Raw genomic sequence first — 13,730 nt, 5'->3', positions numbered from 1 at the left:
CTCAGAAAACTGAGGCTGAAACATCACATGAGGTCAGGAGTTGAAGGCTGCAGTGGAGTATGACTCTGCCTATGAATAGCCACTGCACTACAGCCTGGGCAACATAGCAAGACTGCCATCTCTTAAGAAATAATAATAATAAGGCCAGGCGTGGTGGCTCATGCTTGTGATCCCAGCACTTGGGGAGGCCGAGGTGGGCAGATCACTCGAGGTCAGGAGTTCAAGATCAGCCTGGCCAACACGGTGAAACCCTGTCTGTACTAAAAATACAAAAATTAGCTGGGCATGGTGGCGGGTGTCTGTAATCCCAGCTACTTGGAAGGCTGAGGCAGGAGAATTGCTTGAACCCAGAGGGCGGAGGTTGCAGTGAGCTGAGATCAGGTCATGCCACTGCACTCCAGCATGGGCTACAGAGCAACTCTGTCTCAACAACAACAATAAAAGAAATAATAATAATTATTAAATAAATGTGCATCATTCACTCAACTGTGATAATTATAGAAGTATATATAGCCACTGGATATAGTATAATACTTTACTACTGACCATAGAGTTCCTTTTGTTTCAAAACTTTTTCTTAATTGCATATAAAGCTAAAAACATGGTTCACCTATTAAAGGTACTTCTTCATAGAAAAAATCAAAAAGTCAAATACTGCATTCAAAATGTAGGATGAGTTTCTATTTCTCTCCTCAAACAGTGGATTTTTATCATTAATGGTCAATAGTACTTTAAACTTCTTTAGCAAAGAAAAAAGCCTTGTAGACTGGGCAGGGTGGCTCATTCCTGTAATCCCAGCACTTTGTGAGGTCAAGGTCGAAGGATTACATGAGGCCAAGAGTTAGAGACCAGCCTGGGCAACAAACATAGCGAGACACTCATTACTACAAAATGAAACATAAAAAATTAGCTGAGCATGCTGATGCATGCCTGTAGTCCTAGGTACTTGGGAGACTGAGATGAGAAGATTGCTTGTGCCCTGGAGTTCAAGGCTGTGGAGAGCTATGATCACACCACTTCATTCTAGCCTCAGCAACAAAGCAAGACCCTGTCTCAAAAAAAGGAAGTTATATATAGATGACTAAAAGTATGATCAAGAAATGGACCTCATATTCTAGTTAAATCACAGATCACAAATTTCTGAAAAATATAATACCAGAAAAGCACTTCACTTTAAAACTATGTCAGATAGAACAACTTGAATTTGACAATCCAGAAGATACTTAAAAAATTCTTGGCAGACCATCATCAGTGACACTGCCATTGTGACAGAAGTTTAGCATTAGAGACTAACAGAATACCAGATATACTTTAGGATAGATAGCCAATTCTCTTGAAATAATCCACATTTGTCAAACACCCGTCTGTTAGAAATGTGTTCTGAAAATGTTTTCTTTAGGGATGAAATTCAAAAGGAGGCAATAGAAGTGCAGATATCAGAAGAGGCAAATGAAGAGGGAATTGCACTAAGAAAAAGAACCAGGTACTGGGTTTTCTACTGATGTCATCAGAATTCCCAGAATGCTGAGAACTAGTATATTCAGCATATCACCTTATATTTTTCTCCATATTACACAAAAGATGTCAGTTTCTCCAAATTCCTCATCTGTAAACTACACTTCTGATCAAAACTTGAAACTGTTAAAACATGGCTGTATTATAATTCCATGACAGAGGGAGGAATGTGTCTGACAGCAGGTTCCAGTTGTTGCTACCAGATTTCAGTTTCAAAATGTATCCAGAAGAACTTATCAAGTACTTGAGTGTAAATCAAGTTTTTCCACAAGAAGCAGATAAGACAGACAATACTTTTCCTCACACGTGACCTTTAGGTTTTGACAATTCTGGAAAAATGTTGGCACGTGTACTCATCAGTCTAGATTATTTTCCCTGACCCTTTGTACATAGCTGCTGTAGTTACCAAAAAGATAGGTAGGATCTTGGTAGATTTATTCTTTCATATTTGAACACCAGAAGTACGAATCACATCTATAGTAAACCTTACAACTCTAAAATCATTCTTTTGAAAAGGGTACCACTAATGAGCTTGTAAAAGTTAAATCCATTTTACTTTTTAGTAATCTTATTTGTTAGAATTGATATTCCCTTCTTGAAATTCTCACTTTTTAAATTTTTGCAACGTCACTTCCTCTGACTCCTCTCCCACTTTTCTCTAGCTACTGCTCATTCTCCTTTGTCACCTCCCTTTTCCTTTGGGAAATCTTGCTATGCCTGGGGTTCTGTTACTGACTTTCTTGTCATTATACACCTTCTGCACTATGGACAAGCTCATTGAGATCTATGACTTTGCTTAATAATTATAACAGGACCATTCTATGTCTGCAAATCCAACCTCAGAGTTTTATCTGCAGCTAGAAATCCTATTATCCGATTTCCTACAGAAAATATTCTTCCATGGTTGTTCCATTCAACTCAACATGTATTGGAAAAACATTCGTCTTCCCTATTCCCTATACTTCTCTATTCACCTGAAATTCCCTGTTCAAATTCAGTATAAACACTAGTACACAACCTCAAAACTTACGATCTAAGATTTCTCTCTGCCACCTAACTTTTTACTTTCATCAATCACTAAATCATGTTAACTGCACCTCTTTTCTGCCTCTGCTTTATATTTCCACTGCCACAATATAAATATGTTTATATTTCTGAGTTAAACATGGCCTCTTAACTGATGTCTTTCACGGGAGGAGAAAACCCTACCAACTATTAATATTTCTTAAATTGAAAAAACTAAGACAGCAAATGAAAAGGGCATAAGGCCAAGAAAATAAATGAACATTTTTAAATGAATAAACTGAGATTCTTATAATTATTTCACCTTGCATGGGTGAAAACATCACAGTAGATTGAGACTGGAGATAAGGAAACTATAGCTTTGACTACAGACAAAGTTTCCTTTGTCTCCCAGTCTACATGGTTACCTTTCATCTACCTTCTAAGTGAGGGGTCAGCAAACTACAGGTCACAGGCCAACTCCAGTCTGCCATATGGTTTTGTACATAAACTTTTTTTGGAGCACAGTCTATCTATGCCTGCTTTCACACTTCAGTGGCAGTGTTGAGTAGCTATGACAGAGACTACATGACCTAAAATATTACCTATCTAGCCCTCTACAGAAAAAGCTTGCCAATCCTTGTTTGTACCATAACCAGAATGCCCTAATCCTCCTCAAATCTAATCTTGAGACTTCCCTGTTGAAAAATTTCTAGTGAATGCCTGCAGCAAACATTGCTGGTTCCCTACCTAAGAGCAATTCTTTATTCTTTCTTGCTGGAGAAATGCAAGTCTACTTAGATATTTATCATCCAATATCCCTCCTAGCTCCAAGAAGAGAAATGATTATTCTAAGCAAATCACAGTAATTACATTTGCTTTTCCAGTGCCTGGTTTAGAAACGAGCAGCTAGTGTAACCAAGCCAATAAAATGTCACAGGAGGTCCAACGCAAGCTTCTGACTTTTCTCCATTTTCTAAAAGAAACACGTGAAAAAAAAACAACCCTTCCAGCCTTTAGATATTGTCTTGTGAGAACATGGTGTTTGAAACTGCTGCTAAGTAGCCAACCATGAAAGGAGGTATCAACAAAACACCACGAACAGCGCAGCTGAAAGAGGGACGAGTGAGATATGATGATATCACTGAACCACCAAAACAACTTTGGCTCCCATTGTTTTAGCTGTTGTTAGTTAGGTCATCTAATGTTTGCAGTCAAAAGCACCCTACCGAAGATTTTTTTCCGTGGCCTACAGATAAGATCTACAAATTTCTAGATGTTTAAAAAGTCTTTCCTAAGCTTGACTTAGCTAGGTATTCAAATCATTTCCAACCACTCTCATAGCATACTTTTTTTTTGCGCTAGCAAAACTGAACCAACTGCTCATAAACTCTGCAAAGTTCCCTCAAGCATCTTACCTTTTGCACTTGCTTTTCCTTTTGGCAAAGGGGCAATCCTGTTAGCTGTTCCTTCTGCCAAAGATACAATCTTGTGAGATATTCCTTTTGACAGGGAGCATTCTTCTGCTTCTTTACCTGGCAAATGTCTACTCACTCTGCATGCTTACCTTAAATCCTACCCATGTTTTAAAATCTTTCATTCCCCACCATGGACATAACATATTTGGCACACACTGAATGCGATAAATACATAATAAACAATAATTATAAACTCCCAGAGGGCATCTGACACACAAAAAGCACTGAATAGAGTAGTAAATAATAAAAATGACAATAATAACCATGGCTTCTGACTATATATCTTTAAATGTTTGCATTCTGTACTTATTAGAAAAATGCTTACTACCTTAAAGACACTTGATATTTATTAAGTGGACATGAGAATGAAAATGTTTTCTTTGAAAACTCTGTTGTATAAGCATAAAAATTATGAGCACCTTAAAGGCCAAAACTATGTCTAGTCTACTTTTGTCTCCTGTAACTTGGAAAGCCTAACCTACAGGCATTCTTTCATAAATATACATTAAATCAAAGGTGTCCTCATACACTTCAGATTGTACAAGTGCATTAGGTGTCACATCGAGGTAGGAAAGTAGCATCTTCGTTCTTCTGAAACATTTTTGTATGAAGAAAATTACCAAGCAAACCCTCTGAAAAATGGCACCCAATCACGCCTCTATTTTGGGAGGGAATGTGAAGTTGTAGGGCTGTGTGGCAGAGCACGTATCCTACCTCAAAGAGGCAGCCCCTGCTCTGTTCTGGTAATGGTTGCTGTACTTTTACTATAATGTGTTCAGCCTAGAGTTGGGTTATTCAAATATTATTATAATAATCTTTTAGCTAATAGTAACAGAGTGTCTTCTTCTAATAAATTGATGTTACCATGACAATTAACTAGCAGATAGAACAAATTTCACCCTAATGAGGTAAATATATCTCATTTTATTTCCACTTGGGGGGAATTAAGTCAATACTAGTGAGACCTTCTTGGTATAAGAATATGTAACATGGCCTGTGCTTCTCAATAAGGAATTTATTTTCTGACTTCTCCACACACTGGGTATCTTTAAAAAATAACATCCTATTGGTATTGGTACAGTTCTTATTGTTTGTTTGTTCATGGTACCAGAAAGGTCTCACTGAAATTCTAGTTTTAAGGAAAGTTACTTTTTTATGACACAAATCACCGTGTCAGAGTTGACCTCTGAATAACACAGGTTTGAACTGCAAGGGTCCACTTATCTGAAGATTTTCTTCTGCCTTTGCCACCTGAGATGGCAAGACCAATCTCTCTCTACCTCCTACTCCTCCTCAGCCTAGTCAACTTGAAGACTGAGGATGAAGAGCTTTATGATGATCCACTTTCCACTGAATGAAAATACATTCTTTCTTCATTATGATTTTCTTTATAAGTTTCTTTTTCTCTAGCTTACTTTATCGTAGTAACAATACAGTATATAATACATATAACATAACAAATATGTCTTAATTGACTGTATAATCAGTAAGGTTTCCAGTCATCAGTAAGCCACGAGTAGTTAAGTTTTAGGGGGGAGTCCAAAGTTATACACAGATTTCAAACGGAATGGGGGACTGGTACTCCCAAATCCCACACTGCTCAAGGTTGAGCTGTAATATGTATTTATTAAATGCAAAGCATTTATTTTATAAATTAAAATACCCAATTTTATACAAGTCCAATTCATCATAAGGTGACTATAAAGAAAACATACCACATATTAACTTAAAAATCTTTTTTCTTATTTACACAAAAATATCATCTAGAATTTCAGAAACTATGATAATGAATTTTTTTCAGATAATACTGCTTGAGATTATAAATTGCCTACAAGTAACCTTTTAAATAATTCTGAAATCTAGATTACTAAGAAAGTAATTTAAAAATATACATTCAATTTATACAGTGGTTTTTTTAAACTGCTGTTTTGTGATCAAAACTGCCTTCCTCTTACTTTTTTTATCTATGTCAGGACCATTGAGAGAAATTCACTATCAGAAGTCGTACCTGGATTCCTATTTTGAAGACGTTTACGTCTCTTGTTTGCTTTATATTCAGAAATTAGTCTGCGAATGCTATGTGTAAAAACGTAGTAAATACAATTACTATTTTAATACCGATATGAAAAACATTTACCAAATACATTACATTCTTAAGAGTATATCAAACAATATCAGAACTTTAATTATACACATTTAGTTTGTAAGCTTACAAAATTCTTACTAAGCTTCTAATTAAAGAACAAGTAAAGTACTTATGAAGTGAGGACAGTATAACTCAGTAAATTAACTCATGTAAAGTTGACATAATGGGAAATGATCTGACTCATAATAAGTCCTAGCTCTGTAACCAATGGATATTTGTTCTTGGACAAGTTGCTTCTCTTAGGCTCAATGTCTTCTTCCAAAGAATGAAGGTTTTACCACCTTATTCATTAGGTTATTATAAACGTTTAATGAAATCACATTTTAATGTGCTCAGAGAAATAGTAAAGCAATGGAATAATTTGTTCTTGAACATTTTGCTGAAATTATTTTGGAATCCCAAATGAAACCCAATGTGTATTTTCCCATATGTTCTAATATTAAAATATTATGATCTTTTGAAAATGTTAAGTCCTAATTTTGCTTATTACTTATTCTATTATTTGTAGCTTATGATTTAGGACATCTCAACTATTTCATAGTTTGTAACTAAATTTATAAATAGATTGTCTCATTAAAATAGATAACATGATTATCCATTGTTACTTATGTCAACAATCACACCAAAGGCAGAAAGCTAACAGATGTCAAGACCTGGCTTGGACTACTACTATTTGTCCTCTATAGACTCTAACTCTGAACCAGTGGATCTTTGTTAGAATGATGCTTCCTCTCCATGGTCATCTCCAACTGACAAGGAAGACAAAAACCCTCATATTTTTGAAGTGTCATGAAGGAGATGCAAGTGGTTATTTTCTCATTTCTGAGATATGTACTAACAATATATTTGCACACAACACACCATGGGTTGCTCAGCTCTATTCTTATTTCACAGATTACCTTACCCCAATGTTCTTGTAATGAAAATGTGTAATTTCATTATTGGCTAGCACCTGTTTTGCTTTGACTCACACTGTTTTCGGGAACTTGTCAGCAAACTTGTTAAATGGCCCTCTTGTAACTGTGTAATATGGACTGCTTCACAGATTGGTGCGTCATGCTTATGCAGGGGTCATGCTAATTTTCTCTGTGTTGGCCCAACTTTAGCATATGTGCTGCGAAGCAAGCACAAAGCCCTACTTTTATAAATGGATGCTGATCAGTCATGGATGAAGCTTGGCTCTGTTCAGTCCAACTCACCTACTTGAGACTTAGATAATTCTGACAAATGGCTTTCTATGAGGTAAAATTTGAAGATACTTTAAAAACTTGAGGTAGAGAGGCAAGTGGGCTGGGAGATTTTTATTATTATGGAAAACAGATCACTTGAGGGGTCAACCACAAGTTGGTGCCCACTGCTCTGAGGAAGGATAACATGGGACCTTCCTCTATCTAAGAAAAACTGCTACATAAGATATAAAAGAGCTTGGGGTAAAAATCTGGTAACAAAGAAGAAAAAACTTTGATATCTTCCTGCAACACTCTCTGAACACATCTAACAGCTTAGAACTATCCCAACTAATATTTGCTAGACAGAAGACAAACAAGGGACTCAAAGAATAACTTACCACGAAGGTCTAGGATTCCAGGCTAAGATGTGGGCTCCACATGAGGTTTTGAGTATGGGGGGAAGGGTCAACTTGCTCACTATGTGTGTGGGTAAAGCTAGGATGTCCAGCAGCCACAGCAGGGTACTGGTGCTTTGGAAACAATGGCTGGGCATATAAGCATATTATGTGAACTACAAGTTGTGACTTGGAAACCTACGTATAGATTACTATAAAGACTGAGGATCTGAATCAGAAGGGGCAAAGGTCAATCTTTACCAGACTGCAGGAGCAGTTTCAATGACAAACAAACAGTAACAGAATCCATATAAACAACAGAATAGTTAGAATGTCCTTTCCTCAACCTCCACCCCCTGCACCCCACTGACTTGTAAAACATGATTGTCTTCCTTGGACTTAGAACCTCTTAGTTTCTTGAAAAATTCAAGGTGGAGGGTATATGAGATAGCTCCCAGGAGACAGTCCAACATTTTCTGATACACTGGACATTTCAAGACTCACATAACTAATTATAAAAATCAAGGATGTGAAACTATTTTATCCCATGCGTAGGGGTTATACTTGGAATGAAATGGAAAACATTAGGATCCCTAAGCATAAAAGTCTTAAGAGTCTTGAGTTAAAGAATCCTACACTCATTGCTACTTCTAACTTGTCTAGTCTTATGCTTGATTTCTGGCTGAAGTGGACTAACTCACTGCCACTCCAAAACTACCTGAACCCAACTATGAAATCTCACCTGATGTATAAGATGCAATGGTTACAATTACTTTAAACCTCAATTTAGCGTTCACTAGCCTTTTAAATACTTACGCTTGAAAGTTATAAGCAATGGCGTAGTCTTCTGCAGTCCATCCAGATATATCTCGGCAACAGACATCAACATTGTGCTGAAGAAGCTGGAAGACTACACCTGTTGATCCATTACAAGCAGCAAGTATCAGGGCTGTTCTAAAATAACAAAGAGATTGTTTCACGCTTACAAACTTTAGCAAAGTTATGTTAAAAGCTAAATTTATATACTTTACCAATTTAATATGCCTGTCCATGTAGAATTAACCAATTATATGTACTAATAGACACAAGCATCTTGGGTGCTGAAGGGGTCATCTTTGTAAATTGCCACCAAAGCCAAATGGAAGGAACAACAAGGAAGCCTCTTGTCCCACTGGGATATGACATAGCAGAAGTTGCTAAAATAAAGTCTTTGGATGGGCAGGATACTATGCTTAGGTCAACTATCTAAAGTAGCTAAAAATTTAAGCAAAGAATTATCCATTTCTTCCCTAGTCTGACATAATATATTGTAATTCAATATCAGCTTGGGGTCAATAAGTAAGAGCTATCTGCAGGTTTAAAACAATAACAATAATGCTAATAATAGACATAGTAGTTTCAGTTAATAATGCTGATAATCATATGCGAGGCACTGGATTAAATGCAATATATACACACATTACTTATACACAACCACCCTTGAAGGATATATTATCCTCTTTTTTCATATAGGAAAACATACTTGGTGATAAGTAATGTTCCCAAGGTCACACATCTCGCAAGTAGAAAAGCTAAGAATTAAACCCAGTCTTGTGTGAATCTACAGCCTATCTCTTTTTTTCTCACTGTCACCCATGGCTTGTATTCATTAAAAGAAAAGTTTACCCATTTAAAGCTATCTTTTTTCCCTCTGCCCATACTAATTAAAAATAACATCAAAATACGCTAGAGATAAAAAGAAGAAAAAACCCAATGAACCCGCAGTATCTGGCAAGAGCAATTAATAGTTACATAGGAATAACCTAACATTAATATTCTTGAAAGAAAGCAAGCTAAAGCAAAGAGTCACCCAAAAGACAAAGTGATTTTCAACTCTAATTTATCTTTAACATGGTATTTTTAAAGGAAAAGCAGGTAAGAAGCAGAGGTTGAAAGTACTACAGAAGAGTTAAGAAATTTCAATATTGAGTCACAAAGTGAACTAAAAGTTGAAGTCCATACTTTTAAATGAAACCAATATGAAATCCCTTTAGTTAATATAAGATAATATGACTTAAAATATCACCTCATCCATCAACAAACATCAGTCAATATAATGAGATGAATCCTGCAATACACCATTTTTATGCCGCCCAGTCCAAATAATTGTTTTTCTACCTGATGATTTGTGTTATTTCTCTCTACCCCAATAATAATAAGTTAATCTCATCAATGTAATATTTCTGACAAGTGACTGTTACCACTCTAGAACAACACTCAGGTTTAAAAATGCACAAAAAAGAACTACTGTACCTTCCAAAATTATCTATTGCAGTTAAATCTGGTTTTTTCTTCAACAAAAATGTCACCATTTGCTCTTTTTTCCTATTTATGGCAAGTAAAAGTGATGTATATTCATCCTGCAAAACAGCAAAAACAATTTATAATTCACAAAATTACATACTTCCCAACTAAACTGAAAACCTTATGTTAAGATCCTATCAACATAAACATGAAGCAGAAAGCAAATTAAAAGCAATCCCTTCCTTCTCACTCCACTGTGCTCGCCCACACGCTGCTCCTTCCCTTTCAGATACCCCTCCTAGGGTGTTTGGAAGGCACAGCAGCAGACTGGAGCACATATGCCTCATATAAAGGGGTAACCACTGCACAGCATACTGAACAGTGATATGAGCTCAAGGGAATCCAGATGGATCCTTTAAGAGAAGCCTGAAATCTAGATCTGTGTATGTGTCTCCTAAATTTTACATGTTGACACAACTTATGGAAGTAAGCTAAACTAAATCTATGGGGCACATTTAGACTACAGACCTCGTGTTTTCATATTTGCTATGAATGTATTTTTAAATAGCTGTATGTAAAGCCAATATTTGCATGTAATATATTTCCTTCTAGTTTCAGATGTTTTACTAAAAAAAAAAAATCATGTTAACGGTAAAACAAATACACTTGAAATACTTTGAAAAGAACATTGGTTGATCTATACCTGGCTTTTTGCTTCAATATCTGCACCATATGCAAGCAGTTTTCCTGCCATTGATATATTCTCATTATCAATGGCATAGTGCAGAGCAGTGTTGCCATACATATCTCTAACATTTGGGTCAGCGCCATGTTCCAGCAGGATGGATGCACAAACTTCTTCTTGACATTGTACAGCCTGTCAGTATCAGACCAAGAAATAGACTGTAAATTCTAGGAAATCTTCCACAGGATTCACCAACTCATTATATTTCAGTGAGGTGAATTAGTTTTATTCTGTGAATTTAAATTAAATCCATCCCATGCTGAAAGAGTTGGCTACCACATACCTTGATCAGAGCTGTCCTGTTTTCACTGTCAGTGAGGTTAAGCTGGCATTTTCTGGCCACCAAGTCAGCTACCACTCCCGGATGGCCGTGGGCACACGCCAAATGTAGAGCAGTCCTAGGAGAGGGAGAGGTCATTTTAGGCAAATGTAGTGCACAGTCCCAACATACAATGATGCATGGAATTGTAAACATCAAATAGTATGTTATCCCTCTGCCTTCAGAACAAATAGTTATTCTTGTCAAGAAAGGCAAGGTTTCCACATCCCAGGTGCTGCTGAGCCTGCCAGGGTAGAAAGCCCAGTGCCCTTGGTGACAGCACTGACCCCACCCCCACCCTTGCAGCCTACCCACATCCTAACCAACTCTGCCCCCTACCAGTCCCCTCACTCCATCCAACCCCCATCCCATCCAATCCTCACTCCACTCCACTTCCCACCACAGTCCCCCACCCCATCCAACCCCCACCACAGTCCCCACTCAATCCAACCCCCAACCAACTCCACTCCCCACCACAGTCCCCCACCCCACCCACCTCCACCTGACTTCCACCCCACCCACGCCTTCACCCCGCACCATATCTCCCCTACCCCGAAACCAGGAACGGGGGCTTCTCCCATATCCCCAGGCCTCCTTCCGCAGCCCCCAGCGCCGGCTTCCAGTTCCCCTGACCTGTTCTTCTTGTCTCTGTTGTTCACGTCATTCAGCCTGAGCAAGATGCTCTCCTGCACCTTGTTCATATCACCCGCGATGGCAGCTTTGTGGATCATGCCCAGATCCTTCTGCCGGACTCGGTACCCGGGATTTGAGAAGCCATCCTTGCCACGATTCTCCCTCCAGGGAGCCATGCATCCCCCGCAGGTCCCCAGGAATGACCCCCCAACCCCCATCCTGAAGCCAAAGATCTTCTCCCAGGCTGACGGACCGGCTTCAAGACACCTCAGCTCCCACTCGCTTTCTGCCGCTCTGGAGCACAGCACCAGCACGTAACCAGGTCCAGCCGCTACCTCCGTCAAGCACACTCCAGTCTCCAGCCGCTCGGAGGAGCACCTAGCCTAGCAGAGCCGTTAGGCACCAGCGCGCATGCGCACCTAGCCGCCCCACGAGGCCCTCCGCCGAGAAACCGCTAGCTCTTCCGGGCGCCACCTGCTGGCGGCACCCTCTGCCCGAACCGTTAGGCACCAGCACGCATGCGCACCTCAGCCGGCCCACGAGGCCCTCCGCGGAGAAACCCTTGCTCTCGCGGGCGCCACCTGCTGGCGGCACCCTCTGCCCGAACCGTTAGACACCAGCGCGCATGCGCATCTCAGCCGGCCCACGAGGCCCTCGGGAGAAAGAGCCCTGGGCCATGCGCACTCTCGCGGGCGCTCCGCGTAGGCGGCCCCCTACCCAGCTAGTAGGCCATGCTCCCCAGAGTGGGCAGGGATCCCTGGCGCGCACCACCCGCCCTGCCCCAGGGATCCACTGACTGCTCTGCCCATGCCTGCTGCTAGGACATGGCCTGGGAAGCTCAGCAGCCTCCTGGATGAAGGGTTTGCCGCCGCCACGGGGAGACTTCAGGACTTAGTTGCCTCCTGGCAGCCGGCAATGCAGTCCTGCTATTGGGGAGGGGGTGGCATAAAGAGCCAGGCATTTGATACCCAGCAGGGACTCCGAAGAGGAAGCCACAGAGCTGTAGATCTGCCCTGGTTGGCCCTGCCCTGCCTTTGCCCTGTGCTACCCTGGGCCTGCTCTACCCTGCCTTTGGCCCTGCCCTGACCCCACCTTGGCCCTCACACTGGCCCTAACGCAGACCTGGCCCTAGTCCTGGCCTTGGCCCGGCACTGACCCTGCTCCTGGCCCTGGTCCTTCCATGGCCCTGGCTCTGCATGGCCATAGCCCTGGCCCCCTCCAAGACCCCGACTGCGAGTCGCAGGCCCCGGAGATGCAGCGGCGAGCCCAAGAGTACAATGATCTTTGGCCTGGCACAGCGTTTTAAATAATATTCTAATGTAATCTGTCAGGGTCAGGACCAAGATGGGGCCAGGGCTGGAGCTGACAGGATCATTGCCAGGGGGCAGGACCAGGGCCACAGCAGGACCAGGGTCAGGAGCAGGACCAGGGCCACGGCAGGACCAGGGCCATGGCAGGGCCAGGGTCAGGAGCAGGACCAGGGTCAGGAGCAGGACCAGGGTCAGGAGCAGGACCAGGGCCACGGCAGGACCAGGGCCACGGCAGGACCAGGGTCACGGCAGGACCAGGGTCAGGAGCAGGACCAGGGTCAGGAGCAGGGCCACGGCAGGACCAGGGTCAGAAGCAGGGCCATGGCAGGACCAGGGTCAGGAGCAGGGTCAGTGCCGGGCCAAGGCCAGGGCTAGGGCCAGGTCTGCACTAGGGCTAGTGTGAGGGCCAAGGTAGGGTCAGGGCAGGGCAGGGCAGCGTAGAGCAGGCCCAGGGTAGCGGAGAGGGAATGCAGGGCAGGGCCAACCAGGGCAAGTCTATGGCCAGGGCAGGGCCAGGAGCAGGGTAGGTATAGGGCCAGGGCAGGGCCAAGACAATGGTGGCTCCAGGGCAGGGCCAAGGTTAGGATCACAGTCATGTCCAAGGCCAGTGCCAGGGGCAGGGCCAGGGTCATCTAAGGACCAGGGACAAAGCTAGGCCCAGAGCAGGGCCAGGACAGGTACCTGGCAGGACCAGGGTCTGAGACAGGGCCATGGAAGGGCCAGGGCCACAGCCAG

At 41.5% G+C, this 13,730-nt stretch overlaps 1 protein-coding gene and 1 non-coding gene across 4 annotated transcripts in view; both read right to left on the bottom strand.

Annotated features, from left to right (window-relative positions):
- Nucleotides 1–12,106, bottom strand: part of ANKRD62 (ankyrin repeat domain 62) — an 81,626-nt gene extending 69,520 nt beyond the window's left edge. The window contains exons 1-7 of one of the 3 annotated variants that reach the window (XM_005587219.5): nt 11,686–12,106; nt 11,017–11,131; nt 10,692–10,865; nt 9,998–10,104; nt 8,522–8,659; nt 6,004–6,071; nt 3,936–3,989 (exon numbers count right to left, since the gene is read on the bottom strand). In XM_005587219.5, the coding sequence (XP_005587276.3) occupies nt 3,936–3,989; nt 6,004–6,071; nt 8,522–8,659; nt 9,998–10,104; nt 10,692–10,865; nt 11,017–11,131; nt 11,686–11,903 (874 nt within the window). In that variant the 5' untranslated portion in view covers nt 11,904–12,106. Of the gene's footprint in view, nt 1–3,935; nt 3,990–6,003; nt 6,072–8,521; nt 8,660–9,997; nt 10,105–10,691; nt 10,866–11,016; nt 11,132–11,685 lie in introns of those variants that run through there. The other 2 variants (XM_045378213.3, XM_045378214.3) reach the window with 2 other exon arrangements.
- LOC123570167 (U6 spliceosomal RNA) lies at nt 7,165–7,270 on the bottom strand. Its single transcript, XR_006694159.2, has one exon. It is a non-coding gene; the product is annotated as a U6 spliceosomal RNA (small nuclear RNA).
- Nucleotides 12,107–13,730: the final 1,624 nt, after the last annotated feature.

The sequence above is a fragment of the Macaca fascicularis genome, chromosome 18, assembly GCF_037993035.2.
Source record: "Macaca fascicularis isolate 582-1 chromosome 18, T2T-MFA8v1.1".
NCBI classification, from domain to species: Eukaryota; Metazoa; Chordata; class Mammalia; order Primates; family Cercopithecidae; genus Macaca; species Macaca fascicularis.
Note: the sequence above shows the minus strand (reverse complement) of the source record. Positions and strands in the feature narration are given on the sequence as shown.